The sequence below is a fragment of the Apteryx mantelli genome, chromosome 1, assembly GCF_036417845.1.
Source record: "Apteryx mantelli isolate bAptMan1 chromosome 1, bAptMan1.hap1, whole genome shotgun sequence".
NCBI classification, from domain to species: domain Eukaryota; kingdom Metazoa; phylum Chordata; class Aves; order Apterygiformes; family Apterygidae; genus Apteryx; species Apteryx mantelli.
In genome coordinates this window covers 187,994,373-188,013,563 of record NC_089978.1, presented here as the reverse complement: position 1 = coordinate 188,013,563, position 19,191 = coordinate 187,994,373, and the positions used below count along the sequence as shown (strand labels likewise).

General features: G+C 42.1%; 1 protein-coding gene across 1 annotated transcript in view; it reads right to left on the bottom strand.

Moving 5' to 3' along the window:
• Positions 1 to 3,571: 3,571 nt before the first annotated feature.
• The window catches only part of SLC38A1 (solute carrier family 38 member 1), a 43,402-nt gene continuing 27,782 nt past the window's right edge, over positions 3,572 to 19,191 (bottom strand). Inside the window, exons 11-17 of the mRNA XM_013947810.2 lie at positions 17,776 to 17,855; positions 15,778 to 15,878; positions 12,456 to 12,574; positions 11,789 to 11,930; positions 11,586 to 11,683; positions 10,271 to 10,458; positions 3,572 to 6,585 (exon numbers count right to left, since the gene is read on the bottom strand). Of these exons, the coding sequence (XP_013803264.1) occupies positions 10,357 to 10,458; positions 11,586 to 11,683; positions 11,789 to 11,930; positions 12,456 to 12,574; positions 15,778 to 15,878; positions 17,776 to 17,855 (642 nt within the window). The 3' untranslated portion in view covers positions 3,572 to 6,585; positions 10,271 to 10,356. The remainder of the gene's footprint in view (positions 6,586 to 10,270; positions 10,459 to 11,585; positions 11,684 to 11,788; positions 11,931 to 12,455; positions 12,575 to 15,777; positions 15,879 to 17,775; positions 17,856 to 19,191) is intronic.

The following is a 19,191-nucleotide window of genomic DNA, read 5'->3' as shown; positions in this document are numbered from 1 at the left end:
TGCAGGGACAGGAGAGCAGAAGGCTGCAGCAAGCTAAGGAGACAAACACCACGTCTGTGGCAAAGCGGCCTGTGGCAGATCCTGGGAACAGAGCTGGGAGGGTGAATGCCTATTTGAAGCCCCTGACCAAGCTTTTGTGGCTGTTCTGTGGTGGAAAGGAGAGAGGAAACAGCAGCTGCAGATGCTACTGCATTTGATGCTTTATTGTCATCTCTCTGATCACGGTGAAACACCTCAGCACAAAGTTTGTTGCCATCATATGTTGTGCAAATAAACAGAAGCTGCAAGGGGACATTATTTCAAAAGAAGGAGTATACCATCTGACAGTAAATTCCTGAAATATTCCCAAAGTATTTTTGAATGCAGGGTTATGTCCTCCCTCCTGCTAAATCCACACTGGCTTCACTCCATTGCCTTATGCCAAGAACACGTTGCCATCCATCAGTTCTCTCATAGCAACTACCTCTATGTGATCTATTGCTCTGCCGCGTTTAAGGGATTTGAGGTTGCCCACCTTCTAAAGAAAGTGAGAGGAGGAAGCAGCTTTGCCTGTGCTGTTGGGCAAAGCCTGTAACAGGCATTAATGTGGATGGTCCAGGCCTGTGAGGCCACTGGAACTGCAGAACCAGAGCAGTCACTTGGCAAATTTGTGCTGAAGACTAACACTCATCATGGTGAGTATCTGAGCAACTTCAAGTGGGCTTGAAGCATGGCTAAAATTTGTCATGCATATTCTTTCAGCCACTGAGATTTTGTTACATTGACAAAATGGAAGCATGCTGCTCGTGCATGTTACATAGGGAATGCTATATGGATTCTGTCAGTAGGGGTGGGAGGCAGTGAATTATCAGTCAGTGGGAAAGTGATGAATGACTTATGTTACATTGACCCTGGAGAGATCCAGTAATATCTGATCCCCTCCCTCTCTATTAGGATTGTTCTTTATATCTTTCCAGCAGCCAAGGCTACCTGACTTAGCAGTATGTTCCAGTTTTTGCAAAGCTTTCATGAAGTGAGCACTGCTGGGAAAACAACAGAAAACAGTGGAACAAGTAATTTTTGGAACTTACCTGAAGACAAGTCCCCTGAAGGAGTCCAGGAAGGAAGAGCTCATAGAAGTATGTTGTGAGTATGGTCAGTGCCTGGTACATTCAAAGGGCATGATCTAAAGTAATGATCTCCACCAAAAAGTAGGCAAGTTTCACCACGTTTACACCTATGGCAATGGGACACTGCTTAAGATTTGCTGACTACTGGGCAAACACAGTGCTGAATGATTGTATGGGGATCTGGTGTTAGAGACAGTTACCTCTGGGAAAAGGACCCGAGACTTAAAGTTGGATGGCCTTGTCCAAGGAGGGAATGTGGTTCTTGGGTCCTGGGTATGTTCTGGCTCCTACTGATATATTTCTCCCCATTTTTTCCAGTGAAGTAATCTCTATGGGGCATGGCTCACAGCTGAACCAATAGCACAGAGATCTCAAAGAGGGCAGCAGTTAGCCAGGAACCACTGTCAGCATCACGAGCTGGCTTTGCTCCATGGACTGGCTCTCACTGACAGGACTGGCGCTTGCTCAGGAACAGAGTCACCCCTGCCCATACCAATTTACTTCCTGAGCCCTATTGTCTAAGTCTTGACTCAGCTACACCTTTTTCCAAGAATCCCAATAACCTCATGTTTTTCAAGCAATAAACCATGGCAAGGCTGAGGCACATTAAGCCAATGGAACTGTCCCTTGCCAAAGCCATGACATTTAGCAGTGTAATATGAACAGCTTTAAGAGACTTCATTTTCCCTAATTGCAAGTTGAAGCAGAAATGCGTGGTACCTAATATTTGTAAAATACAGGCTCTCAGATGACAAATGCCAGGCTGCCTGAAAACTTCTAACACTGGGATCTCTCTTGAAAACAGTCAGGGGGCCCTATTATGGCCACCAGACCTGCTGGCACAAACAAATGCAAAACAACTGGTCCTACCTTCCTGCATGAGTCTGAGGAGAACAAAGTGTAAGAAAGAAGTTACGTCCGCATTCAATTTATCAGGGGTTTGTGATAGAATAGACTTGGAAATGAACTCATGCCAGCTGCTACCATCTCCTTTCTCTCCACACTTCTTAACGTTGGTGTGAGTACTTACTTCCAGCTCTTGGCACAGTGGGGAATAAGACATCTTAATAGTGGCCTGAATGGAAGCTTCAGCTTTAAGACTAAGTGTGCAATTTCACATGAGCTTAAGTCAATCAAAGACCACACTTGAACCAGAAGGGGGGGCTCTTCCCCTAGGCAGAGCTGCTTCTCTTGCCCTAGAGAAAGGTAATTTTACTTTTTTTCTTTTTTTTTTTCTCCCCCATAGGGACTGGTCAGATCAACTCAGAGATCTGACTGACCATGGGGATACAAGAAGACCAGTGCCAAGCCAAAGGCAGAAGTGTGTGGCTGGAAAGGAGGTTGGCATTCCTTCTTTGGCTGTGTGGTTTTAGGTGAATTTCATGTGAAGCTGTGAAACTACTCTGGAAGGTGACAGCTGTTCACTCATTTCAGGAAGAAAAGAAATGTAGTTTCTCCTCTTTTTTTCTCCAGTCCACAACCCATGCTCCTGTGTTTTAGGTATGGCTCTGAGATTATTACATTTTGCTGGGTGGAGAAGTGGGAGCAAATGGCCAAATGGGACAGGCTGTTAGCTCAGGTCAGTGCAAGAGCCTGTAACTCTGTGCTCCCAGGAACAAGACTTTTGAGACAGGTCCTTGGGTTTTGGGACCAGGGAAAGGCTTGCCAAAAATCCTCTGATACCTGAATCCTCCCATTGCCTTTCCTGCAGAGGGGACCTGGGGAATAATGCCACAGAGATATTGGCTTATCTCTCCCTGTTCAGTCAAGCAAGCCATTTATGGCTTACATATCTTATGGCTAGGACTCTAGCCAAGAGCTCTTTTCGTAAGTGGCCACTAAAACCTGAGCACTATTAAAATTAGTGCTCAAAGGCAAAAAGTTAACATTTTCCAGAACCCCTAAGGCTTTGACAGAGGCACTTTGGCAGATATAGCTGGGAATGCTTAAGGCATTACTGTCCTCAGATATCTCCTCATCCCTCTGCTAAAAGATTCTGCTTCAGCAGCCAAAGAAGTGCAACAGGGGTTTATCCACTCCAGGCAGTAGTTTGGCATCTGAGCTCAACCCCAAATACAGTGGCTCTTGAAGCTAAACCATCTGCCTTTGCCTGGAAGCAGACGGAGGAACTCTTGGACAGTCTTCAGGAAACAGATAGGACAAAGCGCTGGGCTTGAGCAACAGTGTCATCCTCAGCCACCCCAACCTGTGGTGACTCTACACCCCTGGCTTCAGGTCCCTTTAAAACTATATCGGAAATTTTATGTAAATGTTTCATAGCTTTGTATTGATACTTTTCTCTCTATATTGCACAGTCTAATGTATTAGCTTTGCAGAGCTGCATGCCTTGAGTTCAGTGAGACTACTCGCATGACCAAGAGCTGGGAGCACATCCTATTTAAGAGATTATAATGGATATATATATGTTCATTCCTTTGAAAGAAATCAGTACGCCCCTGACATTACTCTAGATCACAATATTTTAATGTTTAAAAACTATAGAGGTAACAGAGATTATAGAACTTAATACATTTTTTATTTACACACAAAAACTGAAAAACTGCATTGTTTATTTGAATATGAACAGCACAAAGTATGGTGATGTTAGCAGGAGCAAAATATTACAATGACTCACTTGAACATTCTACTAGAGATGAGCTCATATCAAGTGTAAATCATTCAAACAGTATTGTTCATACTGGATCTGGGTGAGCCTTAACATACCTTGGGACTCTTAAAAACAGGCTTATATAAACAAGTTAAAGTTCAAGTCTTGTGGAAAAATACCTTTACAGTTTATATTTTGTTGGCTATAACACTGCAAACAAAATGTACATTTGTATTAGTTTGAAAAGCTCTGTAAAAGTGACTGCGTATAAGTTTTCCCTCAATTTTGTGCTCATGGTGAAAACAAACGTTACTTCAAGTTTCACTTTCATCCAAGACTATAAAGTAAACATGGAAAAAATACATTTATTTTTAGATGCGATCCTCAACCTCCATTTTTCATCAGTTCTGAAAATCACATTTCCGTGTCTTACAAGTGAGATATTTACGTAGCACTTGCCTATAGCAGCACTTCATCTGACAGTGGAGGCTGGGCTCTCATAGAGGCACTCTCAGGACACAGGCAACCGTCCCCCTTCCATCATCTCTGCCCCTGGACATGCATGTATCCCAGGACCAAAACACTGGCACCCCCATCATAGCCTAGGAGTACCCCTATACAACGGGAGGTGCAAGCTGGGCAGGGGCACTCTCTCAACTGGGAGGTGCTCGCGTTTTGGCCACAAGATAGCAGCATGCCTGGGTCTGAGATGGAGAGCAGCCACCGGACTCTGCAGAAAGGGAGCTGTGGGGAGCAGGCTATAAACAGCATGAACCGTTCTGTTTATTGCCCACACCTGGCTGAGAGTACTTTTTTCTGAACTACAGCCACGTCTTGTGGCTGAAATGGAAATGCAGAAGTCCTGGTCTGACTTCTATTTGTACTAGTTGCCTTCTGTGGAAAGTATTGGTATACATGCCTGAAATATCAACATGGCATAGTGCTGGGTCAAACTGCTGGCTGCAGTTTGCTCCAGTTTCTGCACAAGGCCTCTTCTGCACATTAATGCCATGTGAACTCTGCTGAGGAAGTAAGAGGTATCTGGGTACTAAACAGGCCCTTTACATAGGGAGAGATTTTACCCAGCAGCAAGACTGGAAAATTTGCTATTGAGAAAACAGGGAGACATGCACTGGAATTAATTCTAGCAATTTCATTGGACCTTTTATTTTTGTTTTATTTGTTACATTTAGCAATGTAATTATAACGTCAAGTTGAGAATTTAACTTCTGAACTCTTGGGAGAAAGGAAAGGATATACATTTTGCTAAGTCAGAAGCTAAAGTATTTGTATTTCTATTAAAATTATTCTTAATATGCAGAGACTATTTCAACACTTCTATATCATAGGGGATAAAGAACTGCAAAAATATACAGCATCCTATTTATTTACAATATATATATATACATAAAAATGAAATTTCCTACAATACAACACAACTGCATAGATTTGTCTTCAGAAACATAGGCATGTGTACAATTTGTGAACTCTAGACCTTTCCAGCCCGGTACTTTTTATTAATCCATTATCTTTTTCACAGTTTGTTACAGAAATCCTTACATTAGATACAAATAAAACATTCTTTGTGTAGGTTATAGGAAATAAAGATTTTCCTGATGCCAAGTGCTCTTGGGAATTTTTTAAGAGAGCACTGTGGTGTCAGGTGTTCAAGCCATTTCTTGGAATTGCTGATGGAACTGAATACATTCTGCCGTGTCTTTCTCCTAAAGACACCAGGGGTGGGACTGTAGGACTGGAGGTGGGACAACACCACATGGAAAGAGTTTTGTTTTGACCAAGATGCTCTTTAGCCTTAATGTAAGGTTCAAGCAAAGAAACATATTGATTTAAAGATGAGCTAGAGATACCATTAATTATTACTGTAAGTTATTATTAATGCACTATAGCAGAAATAGCTATGGTGCTTATGTATTGTAAGGCAGACACACAGACAAAACCCATAGAATCTCCATACATTATCCAGCCTGCATTTACATGTTTGACCTATCCAAGAAGGGCACAAGCTATGGATTTGTAAGTAGCTCAGGAAAGCAGCCCTTGGGAGCAGACAGGTATCCTTGACCTCACAGAATGAGACTGGCCTTTCTGCATTAGGCCTGCAGTAGGGCTGGGCACTCCTTGGGCTCCATGTTGGCTCTACAAAAGGTCTGAGCCGGTGCACAGATTTGGCATTGGCCCTCTGACCAGAAGCAAGTATCACCCAGAGAGATCACTACTCCCTGGATATTATTCCCAAATAACAATTTATTGTATTTTCTTTATTAGGCATGTTTACCACCGGACAGAGAAGGATAGCTGTATTCTGCAACCATAAGGGTGGTTTAAGCTCATGAGTATTTTCTTTGCAATGTGCTGTGGGCTAGGAGAGGCAGCAAGGCCAGCTTGTATGCACAGGATTAACTCCTACGATCTTACTAGGAGTCCCTGCTTCTAAATAGACCTTCCTTGTCCCTAATCACTCAATTGTTGCCATTATGCAAACAATAACTTTAAAGTATTTTGTTGTAGTTATTAGGAGCGGTTTTGCATCCAGTCTATGAAATTTGCAGTGCTCACAATAGTGATAAACTCTCTATGAAAAGAAAGCATGCTACCACCTACTAAGTAGATACGGTACTCTGGATCCTATTAATTTTACAACAGAGAAACTCCTACAGCATTTCACTGTGCTCTTAAAATCCTAGCTAAAATGTGGGACTCGTACGTCGTTGGCTACAAGTTCACTATTCCAAATGAACTGAATAACAGCAGTACATTTTACAGATAACCTCATACAAATATTGTCATCCATCACTGATGTTGACAGTTACAGCAGGGTCTATTGCATTCTGTTAAGAATGTATAAACCTGATGAGAAAACAAAAAGCACGTTATTTCACGTTCATTACCACAGACATCAATAAACACATGATTCCTTTCCATAAATATCTATAAATATGATGTCAGTAAATCAATCTAAGCAAACAAAGCCTATTTAAAGACTCAATATTTTGGGCATCTATTTTTCAGTATCTAAGATATGCTTTGATGGTCCAGTACCTTGGGTAATTTCACTCTGTGCATACACCCAGCTCATTCTTCTCTCTATTTATTCAGGAAAACTTCAGTATACAAATAAACTGAGAAAAAGGAGAAGGCAGAAGGAGAGAGAGGGATAGTGATGGAGGAGATTAGGAAAATGCAAGGAGCAACCAGTCATCCAACAGCCCTTCAAGTCAAAGTAGCCTGAATGCCAAAACTCAATGCCAAAACCTCAGTATTTTAAATGCTAGACTACAGAATACTTTTTTTTCTGGAGGAGGGAATGTCACACTTGTGACCTTGCTGGGAGCCTGCACAGCAGATCAGACCTATAGTTCCTATCTGGGTATTTGAAAGTTGCTCCCAGGATCTCCCTCCTCACAACCCCCTGATGCACAGAGTTGCACTGATCATAAATTAATAGCAGAAGAAAGATAAAGGGGGAAAGAAACCAGGAGAGCCCTGGAGCATTTTGAGGATAACCTATACAGTATTCTCAGGTCTAAGTTAGTTTTTCGGGGATGAAATCCAGAGAGGCACCTCAAAACCTAAAATGTGACCCCAGCAAGCTGATTCAGAGAACAGAGTTAGATGCTAGGCTCCTTCTATAGCTAACAGGGAGAGCTGGGTGCCTGTGAATGGGGAGCCACAAACTTACACCCAACTGAGTTGGGAAGATGCCCAGAACTAGCTGAAAGGAGATTCCAAGCACGGGTTCTTCCCTCTGGAGTTTGACTAATGCCTGGAATTGTAGGCTATGGTATGGACTTCATTCCTGTGAATAAGGGCCTGCCTAAGCCGGGATCAGTCACATACAGAGAAGGTGCAGAGAAAACTGGTGACCTATGTATGCCATTGCTGACAAGGGTGTGAGACCAGCTGCTGGAAAGCACAAGCTGATGGATTCTCAGCCTGCCTCAGCCTCAGGGTCCCACGTAACTCAGTGGTTAGTATTTTAAATGCTAGACTAAGAACACCTCGGGGGAAGAATGTCACACTTGTGACTTTGCTGGGACCCTGTGCAGCAAGGAATGGAAGTTTAATGGATCAGAAGGAAAAAAGACTAAAGAGAACCTGACTCTGTAGTCCAAAAGGTCATTTTGTAAAAAGGGAACAGACTTCTAGTTTTGATCTTCCTTATAGACAAGGGTCCATTTTTCTTCTTCCTTTTAAAGCCAGTAACTGTGCAAGGTAAAATTTAGGAGGAAGCATACACCTGTGCCCATTACTCATTTTGTTAGTTCCTTGTCCAATTTGCTAGTTTGTATGACATATTGTTGAAATGAGAGTTTGCCTCTCTGCAGGCTGAGGTGGACATAAAACCCACCACTCTCTCTTATTCCCAGGAGGAGCACTGTCCTAGCTAGGTTATTATTCAGAAATGTGGCTTTCTCCCTGGCTTTGTTTTTGAATCAAAAGAACTCGGACTCCAGGTATTTGTGCTGGATTCAGCACTGCCACTACATATGTGTGCATGTTTTAGGCACATATCTGGATAAGGCTGCTCTTTTTTCTGGATCACAGAGGAGTATTGGCAGGAGCTAAGTACCTTATTGTCTAGACTGAGATGCAGATCTAGCAGCTTAAGTTTAATAGACTTATTTTTTGCAGCGTGAACTTTCTAACTAACCTGTTCTAACTAAATTCCAGCTAAGGCCTCAAACTAACCTCTCTGGATGTTACTCTTAGAAACAAACTTTAAAGGTCCTGAGAGGTGCCCTGTGCTCTCAACTCTCAGTGACTTCAAGAAATGTAGGATAATGCAATGGAAACTGAGGCAATTCAATAGCTCGGAGAAATCCCAAGATCTTGAATTCTCCATCCCTAACCTTAAAAAGAACAAGCTGCAATGACATATAATACCCACAGACAGCACTTCTAATGACAGTCTCCTTCCATGGTTACAATGGGAGTCAAAAATGAATCAGCTACTGGGAACAAGAGAGTCATTGCATACTGCCAGATACATCTTGAACACAGAAAGGGCATTACTTAGCCCTTGAATGTGAACCAGGGCTCTCTTTAGCCATTAGTTCTTTCAACAGGAGCCTGGTTCATACTTTGAGAGTAAAACTCAGACACTTTTTAACTCACACAGTAAATGATGCAAAGTGAACACATTTATGCAGCTGGCAGTGCGCTAATAGAAGTTGTCTGCTTAAGATGGTTAACAATCACCTGCTTAGCATTTGAATCTCTATAAGTAGTTCTCTACACCAGCTATAAGGCATTAGGCAAATGCTTATTTTGTGGACAACAGATGCAAGTTACGGTGTTTCTGCTAGTAGTAATTTAATGTCTTTTCTTTAATTGTTATGAAGAATTAAGGGATGAGAAATGTAAATGAAACATTTTAAATATAAAAAGTGTTTACATTTGTTTAAAGAAGTGTTAAAGTTTTTATTTTCCGTTAGCAATCCAGTAGTTCAGCAGGGTGAGTCAAATCCTGCTCTCACTGCTGTCAAAAATCCTGCTGACTTCAATGGGAGGAGGATAGGACATAGGAGAGGAGCTGGTCTGTACAAGGTCAGTCTTGGGTATGTACAAATGAATGCCAGAATGGAAAAGGCATAAAGTATGATTAAATCTGCAGGTTTTGAAAAACTGGAGCTTGCCATTTTTTCCTGAAAAGAGTGGGGCATTAGTAGACAGTTTAATTCTGAAGAAAATGCAGACTTCCTATGGAAATCTCAGAATATCTGCTTCTCTTCACTCTCAAGTACTCATTGCTTTGCATCAAGTCTATTTCTGGTCAGTTTCAAACTGAAATGTACCAGGGAAATGGTAGCTGGTGATGATCTTCCTTCTCCTGCTCCTTGCACCCCTTCATAAAAACACACCCACACAAACACACGCCACATACATACGCACGCACGTGCGTGTGCACACACACACGTCCATTCCCAAAGCGACAAAACAGCCAAGCCATATGGCTGGCTATTCCATCACAATGTTTTAAAGAGAAGCACCATATTTAGGACCTACATTTATACATTGCTAATTTACGCTCTCATGGTGCTTTTCATATTCATATCCAGAATGCTACACTTACTCAGTGAGGCAAATGGTGTACAAAACAGCAACAACACAAACAAACAAACAAACCAAATGCATACAATTTAAGAATAGAATTTTGGTTAAAAGGCAAGTGGAAGGGTGTGAACTGACAACATTTGGAACAGTTACTCCAGTTTGGACTGATAAGGACAAATACAGCTTGCTCTAAAGGAGCAGAGCTTACGGTTTAAGGGCTAAGAATAATAATGGAACAATGCAATTCATGGGTGGAAGAGGAAAAACAAATTAATTATGATGAATTTCTATGAGCAACGCTCTATATAGTCTCACAGACAATTAACACAGACTTAATGCTGATCTGATAACTCAGTATCATGGGACAGAGTGATATGTCTGTTGGAAAAATGGGTCTGTTTTCTGCAAGAAAATACATCCATAACAGTATTTTCAGTACTGGATAATCATTATTTGGATTTGATTTGAGTAAACTCACAAAAGATGGAATAGATAACAGAATGGATGGTTGCGATTTTGGTGTGTAGCAAACAGGGATGTCTCCTTTTCATAATGAGGTTAGCTTTAGTGGCCTTCGGTACTGCCTCCTGATTGTACCCAGTCATAGATGACCAAAGGAATGCTCACTAGGGAAAACATTATCCCCAGTGCCAAGAAAAGAGAAGCCTGGAACAAAAAGGAAGGAAAATTAATGAATAAAAAAAGAAAGACAATTAATTGAAATATGGTAACTTTTCTTCTTAAGGAGATTTACAAGGTGAAGTACCAAGGTTATCAGTGAAAATGGGATAGCGCTTTGGTAAAGGTAAGACCCATAGATAATTGAACATATTAGTGTCATTAATAATTACTTGCTTAACACCAAAACCAATTTTTTCTACTTCCAATTCACTTATTAAATGCTGATCATTGCTAAAGAGGATCAAGTGAGTCTGGTTTTAGGACCCATCAGCCCTGGCCCTTTCAAAGCCACATGGAAGTGGCTTTTCCCATTGGGTTTGTGTCTATGAATAAGTTCAGCCCTTCCGTCCTGGAGTCTGTGGATGGAGCTCAAAGCGAAACATGGGCTTCCTGCCTGTCTGTTCAGGGCAGAAAGGACTGACTGCAGAATGCTCATAGCGCTCCCAGCTGTCCACAGAAGCTATATGGAATTTACAATAAATCATCTCAAAATGGAAAACTGGCAAAAGCTCTCTCTGATACAACACAGTATTTGCTAAATTCTAGAGTGGGAATATACATGAGTGCTGTGCCTTTTCAGCTGAAACTTTTTCTTGGCCTCATGGAAAATCTTTTCAAGGCTCTGTCCCATACGCTCACACATGTTCAAGGGCTAACATTTCAGCTGGCTTCTTCTGACAGAAGCACCCTAAAGTTGACTCAGCTCCTGTAAAACATAGCAAGAAACACTGCAAACAGAACGCTCCATACACTGAAATGGAGAATGCTTGTCTGGCTGAAAGAGCTGCCAAACAGTGCTGGAAGAGTACCCTGCCTCCAGCTACTGCTGTTTGCAAAGCTGGAGCTCCCCAGCGGGGCAGAGTCTCTTAGCAGAGGAGAATCCAGGGAACACAAGGTGTTCTGCGTGGTAGGGACCCAACACTGGAAGGCTCACAAGATAGGTGAAGAAAAAGGACAAGCGAGGAAGACAACTGACTGAAGCAAGAAGGGAAAGTAACAAAAAGAAGTTCACAAATATGTTCAGATAGCCAAATCAGATCTGTTTTCAATACCAGTACATTTTAAGGAATGACAAAATAAAAGCATTGCATTGATTGGAAATAAACACCTACCCAAATCCTCTGAGTCAATTTTGCTCCATCCTGATGTGTAATTTTTAAATACAATGATGAAGGAAGAATGAAAATCAGCATATTGGCAGAGGTAACCCCTGCAAAATTGAAATAAATGAGTTTTGTTAGTTGCCAACAACAGCTAATTCTTATGTTGCTAATTAGCAACATCTTTTTAGTAGTACAAAACCAGGATATCGTACCTACAACTCCGAAAATATCCTTCATGGTTGGGATGAAAATGACTAACAGGTTGATGATAACCAAAAGAACAAAAGTAACTAAAACATGACGGCATAGGTCAAATTTTGTTTTTCTAGCCAGCTCAAATAGTGATGAACGCACCTGCAAGAAGAGAGAGAGTTCTCTGTCAGGAATAGTCTAAAAGCCAATTCAAAGCTTCTCATGTTTTCTTTTACTCATTCTTCATGTGACAACAAGCTCCCCATAGAATTAACAGAAATTCTGGGGTCTTTTGTGTAATGCCCCTTGAAATAATCCTTGCAATTAGTTTGATATTTCAAAACTGTATGTGTACATGGGTCTGAAGTAGGCTATTTCTCTTTATCATGCCTTTTGTGGTTCTTCTACACTTAAAAATGAACTTCACCTCTGAGCCTGCTCCTAGTAAAATCAATTCCTGAGGATTCAATTTAAAACAGATTTAAGACCAAATGCGATTGGTTTATTTCTGGCAGGGAGAACTTTTCCAGAAGTTAGTGGGAGTGTGGTGTTGGAAAAGACTCATACAAGCTCAAGTTCTTTCTCTAGCAGCAACATCACTGATTCAGAAACTGCTGAACTGTGTTTTGAAAAAATGCAGTGTACAGACATTACCTTTTTCCAAATTGTGTAGAGATTATTACTTACAGTGAAAAACAGCACTGGCACTGTGAGTATCACTGCAACAATTACAGCTAACCGCACTGTCAGGATAAGGATGTCATGTTTACTCTGGTACTTGTGAAGCAGATCTGACTGCACATTGTCTATGGAAAAGACAATAAGGTAAGTGTTCTGGCAAATAGGCAATTAATTCACAGAAACCATTGCTTAACAATGGCCTTCTTGAACAACAAGTGATTTATCTGCAGACAAAAGAGTATGGAATGAAATATTCTTGAGTTAAAACAGCATTTTGAACCAAATCCTAATGATCCCATTATCCCAGATTAATCCTTTGGAGGCCTGATTCAAGAAAGCACATGTCTAAGTTTAAGGTAATTTTCACTACAGGAAAGACAAAAATGAGACATACATCAAGATTTGCTTACATATATAAAAAATAAGTAAAGTGAAAAGAAGCTATTTCCATTTGGGGTTTTCTAATTGGCTTCTAAAGTGGTTTTTTTTTTTAAAGTTTCAAATGACATAAAAATAACCACATGCACTGCAATGGCTGAATTTATAACAAATGACAAGGCTCAGCTAAATTAAAATAAACAGCAACAAACTTCCAGCAAAAAGCAGTGCCTCTGTTCTTAAATAAGAACAAAGCGTATCTTAGGTCAACTCTCAGCAGGACATTTTGACATTTGTACTCAAATCCTTCTGCAGCTCCTCTGAGGGATGCCCTTCTGTGTTTTTCTCTTGGGCCTGTCATCCCTCCTCAGCAGTGCTTTTAGCTCGGCCCCACGCTGGCCAGCTGCCCCGCATGCACTCCCATTCTGAATGCAGCCAAGACAAATAACTGTGGGTGCCTAATGTGGAGGCCACTGACAATATTTTAACAAGACCTCCTGCAAAAATGTTTCCTTTAAGCTGTGATAAATACTGCAGAGTTGGTCTGTGTGCACTAACCGACAGGAAAAACAAGTTGCTGCGAGACCTACGCATTTGCCTTGCATCTTTAAAATATCTAGTAACAATAACCTAAGGAAGCAGCTGTGCACCTTACCACAAAAGCACACTCACTGCCACTTTTTAGAAAAGCTCATGTTTTGTTTTTGTCTTCTAATCTTAGAAAGCTGATAGTAAAATGTAATAGCTCTGAAACCGAAGTCCTTAAAGGGAACTTGGTGGGCATATGCAGTTTAAAATCTTTGACATGTGGTAAATTCTTGTGTACTTCTGAAGGCAGAGAGAACTGTTCTGCAGCAAAACGCTTGCATTCCCCACAGGAAATCCTTCCAGGGAGAGATCACGTGTCAACAGTGTTGAATTCCCACCAGGAGAAAGAAAATGCTTTCCCACCTCCCTGCAGATTAGGAGTGGGATTTTTCAAGCCGAGCACATACAAAGCTTCCGTGACACAGAGCTTACTCTGCTCCTGCGGAGCACAGGCTGCAGCTTCGCTACCGCTCACGGACTGCAGCCAGGTAGGAAGTGAAAGGCAGGGCTTATAGTTGAAGGTCTGTTTTCCTGTCAGCTAGATATACCGCAGAGCCCAACCACAGCGACCTTTTAGGGGAAAAAAAACACCTCTTTTCTGTAAATCTGCAATACAAATAGAGTTATAACTGTAACACTTTTGAGAACATAACAAACAGACAAGTAGCGTTGGTGTAAAAAAGAAATGGCCAAAATAAAAATGCTGTTCTTATCCAGGTAAGGGCAGAGGAGAGGCTTAGAAAACTGTAAGTGTACATATGAAAGGTAAGATCTTGTCAGTCTCAAGGGTAAGAAGGATAAAAATGGAGGAATTCTATTTTTCCCCTAGTTTCTTTTTTGCTGTCTCTCAGGACACTGATTCTGCAGCTGTTAATGTTTCTACAAGCCCAGCGGAGCCATATGAAGGTGTCCAGCTTCCATCCACATGCTCCCAGTATTCAGGAGCATGAATATCTGACCTGGGGAGAGGGACACAAGACATACTAGGAAATGACTCCATTGTTCCCTCTTGGGAGAACTAGAAAGCAGCAGCCCCTACCTCCATGGACTCCAGCCCCTCGCCCCCGAGGGGCACGGGAGATTCCCGGAGGTGAGCTTTATGGATCTGTTTCCTCAGATCCCTGGGGCAATCACAACAGAATCTCCTCCCTGCCAAAGGGAATGGGTTCATACTGATTTACACCCACTTGCTCCCTGGGGCTATTAATTGGACCTTTAATTTTAATATGCTTGATGCATTTCTATAAAGATGTATGAGATAGCAGCAGCCCAGGTGTTGGATAAGAACAGCTGTTGCTCTTGTCACTTGTAGTATATATACTCTCACTTCCAGCAGTTTTATTGGGAAAATTAGAATAGATGATCTCAAATTATTTTAATGCATGCAGACACAAGGCCTCATAATCAGAATATCTTTAGAAAACAAATTATAAGACAGGTACATCTTCAAAAAAATGCCAAATTTCACATGTGTTTATTCTCTCTTGAAATACGTGGCTGTCGATGAATGATATCATGAATGTGGAGATTGTAACTAAAAAATTACTTTGCATACAGTGAATAAGACTGATGACCTTTGGGTGACTCTGAGGTAAAAGACAAGGGTCAGTTTTGTAATCTGTCTTGTATGCCCTTAATGGTCCACCATGAACAATCATACTACATTTCAAGATTTCCATTATACTGGGAAATGGGAGTAGCTTCCTGGGCAAGAGTTGTATTTTATCCCACTTTATTTGACAGGGATACAATATAATTTGTTTGCTTTTTTAAGTGAACTGATATTTATGAAAAGAGACGTGGTTTAAGTCTCAGACACTGAAATAACCATCCTTTGGCTGCTGAGCTGGGACAATGCTCTACACTTCCCTAGCTGCCTTACCAATTTATTTAATCAGGAGCCAAAGGGATCAACTCTAGAGACACAGGGAAAACATTTGGTCCTTTTTCTCTATGTTGACAGTGACAGTAAGAAAATCAAAGAGCTATGATGGCTGATTTGATACCCATTTCCCAGGACCTATTCTCAGATCAGTCTCATTTTATACAGATATGTAGAATCAGTCACATATAAGTTATAACCAATGTGCACAAAATTCAGGTAATGGCCCTGGAACAGAAAACTTAATAGGACCCAGCTAATCCCCAATTCCTTTAAACAAATCCCTTCCTCACATTTTGAATATGCCTTTTGTAAATAATACTTTTACTTGCACTTTTCATCCACAGAGGGAAGAGAGAAAAGGATTTGTACCTTCAATATGAAAATGTTAAGGAAAATTATTCGAAAAAGTATTTCAGTGTAAGTGAACATTTCACATATATTCCCTTTCTACTTTGATCAGCAAAGCTGTTTACTTACCATAGAAAGTCAAATAGCCAAATATGGCAGTCATAAAGTACATCACAAACATGGCAAAAAATGAGATATTTGAAACCAACTGCATTTTTTTCTGTGAACGGCTAGAGAAAGAAGAAAAAACAAAATGGTTGGATTGTATTTGGACAACTGTTTAAAAAATGTATTAAGTCTTTGCACAAACATACTGATTAACTCTGGAGAGACTTATGACTGTATTTGCATTTAAAACAGGAATTCTTTGACAGTTGCACAAGGAAGAGAAAGACTGGCAAAATGGACCTTATTCAGGGCTTGAGGGAAGCAGCACTGTGACAATCCTGTGCTGTCTCCCTAGCCATACCCTTTTAAACCGAGTGAAGGATGAAGCAGAGTGGACAGGACAGCCTGTAAACACTTCAGGAATTAAAAGGCCAAAATAAAGGAAGAGTAAAAGTATACACAGAAAAAAAAATATTCTGAATGTTTGCAGAAAAACATTTGTATTCCTGTGGGTAGAAAATAAGGAAAGTATACAGACCACTGTAGACTATTATAAAATGGGTCAAGTATGAACATTTCATTTTTAGATTTTTTTTTCTGAAATATTCATAGTATGGTACCTAAAGTTAGCCTTTTAAATGCACACAGCGACGCCCTAAATAGACACCTAAGAACCCACTGGAGGCACCTGAAACCGAAGTCACCTGCACCCCAGGGGCAACCCCAGTCCTCACTGCGCTGCCTCCTCCCCGGGGCTCCCCCCACCCGGCCCGGCCCCATCTCAGCCCTGCGGGGGCCGTTGGTTGCTGCCCGTGACCCCGCAGTGGGGCTGGCTCCAGCCCCGCTGCGGCGTTCCCGCACTACGAAACCAAAGCCAGCCCTGGGAGCAAGACCCACGTGGAGAGCCCTCCTCCCCCCCCCCCCCAACGAGTCTCCTGACCATGGGCATGACTCAGAGGCGCCCCGAGGAGCGCCCGCAAGGCTGGCTGTGCAGCAGGCTGTACCACCGCTCTCACTTGTAGCCCTAAGTCTCTACAGCCTTCCTCAGGGGCTGTTCAGGAGCCTGTACATCTGTGACTGCAATGCTCTTAGGAAGGCAACAGGCAGAGATGCTCAGAGCGGCATCTCGGAGCAGCTGTTGCTGCCCAAATTTAAAGAGAAGCATTCAGCAAATGAAAGCTGACCTGGAAAGCAGGTGGGCTGGGTCACCGAAGGGACCGTCACGTGCAATTCCCACGCTCAGTGAGCAACTCTTGACAGGCCTGCCCACTGCAAGCAGGCATTGGTACTGCGTGCGGCATCCTCACGCCCTTGGAAAGGACACCCTATGTATGGCCTTTTTCTTACACAAGAAAAGTTACTTCTGATAGGCACATCATGAGGTATCGTCTCCTTTTGCAGCAACGCAGCCTGTCCCTAACAGCCTTTAAAACTCACTCTTTATAGACAAAGAACTGGTCAAACTTTTTTTTTCCCACCAGAGCTGTTTTTATTGGAAGCCTGAAAATGTCATAGCACCGATCAATATGTCCATCTGGCCAAAGTCCCAGCACAGATACAGTTGGACTGACTAAAGAAGCCCTTTGCTGGTAGAAACCATGTCTCTTAGAGGTTTCACCAAGACAGCTGTACTGGTAAAGATGTTTTAGTACAGGCAAGGCTAAGAATAATTTTTCCGGTATTGCAACAGACTTTTAGTTACACTGGAACAGACGCCAGTAGCTGAAATACATGCTTCTCCTATGCAAAATAATGATCTGCACCACTTGGCTCCCCCAAACTGCTGCGTACTTCCAGAGAAAACTCCCCAAATGTTGCATTATCCTCAACCACTCCCACCACCCCAACAGCACATCTGGGAATACAGATTTCCTAGCTTACAGCCATGCTCCTTGGCTTGTTTGGTTTTATTGAAGCACATCTCCTCTGAATGGCATGAATGACTCAGAGCACCTCTGCACTAACATTTTCCATGCAAAACAGTTCAAAGCAATTAACTGAAAAAAGAAAAAGGCTTACTCTTTAAGTTCACTGTAGATTGGAAGGACGGATGGATGGCACACAAATGCAAAAGCAATGGTGGGCAAAGCATACACAGTCTGTTCAAAGAGAATTTCAGGAAAAAAGTTAAGAAGAATACATATTTCCCCCAGTGGCATAAAGAAATGATCAGTGTTTTTCAACTACCTCAGCTCCCAACTTTCAGGACTCTTCAAATGAACATTGAGAGCCCTATTCAGGGAAGGCAGAAGACCTGTCAATTAGCATGTATTTAACACAACATGGAGAACAGTGCTCTTTTAATGGGAGGACAAATCTTCACACTGGTCATGCAAACACATTTCTGACTTTGTCCTCAGAGCACAGTAGTGGATGACATGTGGCTACTGGTTTTGTTCCCTGGAATGGGTTTCCCTGCCCAGTTACTGCCTTTGCTCCTAAAACACAGTCACTTGTAAAAGGGGACATATGTTGGATCACCACTACACTACTCTGCCTTGGTACGGAGTGGGGTTTGCACCAGCGGTGCTAATGCTGAAGTCCTGAAGGTGAAGCCCATATCCAGACTGTAAGAAAAGAGAAGAGGAATGTAGAACTTACAAATAAATGGATAATTCAAGGTACCACACTCAGTCCCTTCATTTCCCAGGCCAACAAAAGGGCTAGGAGGACTGTGGAGGGAGCATGCTCAGTCCTTGGGGAAAGAGAGAGACCGTTACGTCACTATTAAGCGCAGAAGGCCTCTGAGGGGAACCTCACCCACTTCTCAACCAAAAATCCAGTGGGTTTCAGCTGTCAGCATACAGCCAAACTTTACAAGTGATCTCAGTGCTCAAACACTTCCATTCTTCCCCAGAAACTGGTAGGAGCTGAGATCATATGAAAAACAGGCCCTTTTGTGAGGATAAAATGAGTCAATCCTTGTGTGCGGCTTTCCCCAGTACTCTGAGATTTCCTTGCCTTGGTCACAGGAATCCCATTTCTGCAGCAGCAGTTCTGGGATTGCTTTACAGGGTACACCCAAGTCCTGTAAGACTCAGAAAACAGACTGGTTTTTCTAAAAAAAACTACTACTACAAACTACTCCAGCGGCCCTTCCTCACCCAGGCCTGTGCTGCCTTGTCTCCCAGCATGCCATTCCTCAACAGGGGAACTGGCTGTCCTGCCACACACCAAAGCTGCTAAAATGATGGGCAAACAGTTGGCCCCAAGGGTAAATCTCTAGAGTTCAGATCCAGCGTGCCTAATTCAGATGGACTGAGCCTTCTGAGGTGCATCTATTGACTCTGAAGTAAATACTAATATTTGCTTTAGGAGAACAAGATTTCCCTTCAAAGTTAATTATCTAAGATATATCTACACCTAAGCTAATATTGCACACACCAAGTTGACTAACTCTCAGTCTCTTGGGCTGGTGGCTCCCCCCAACTTAAA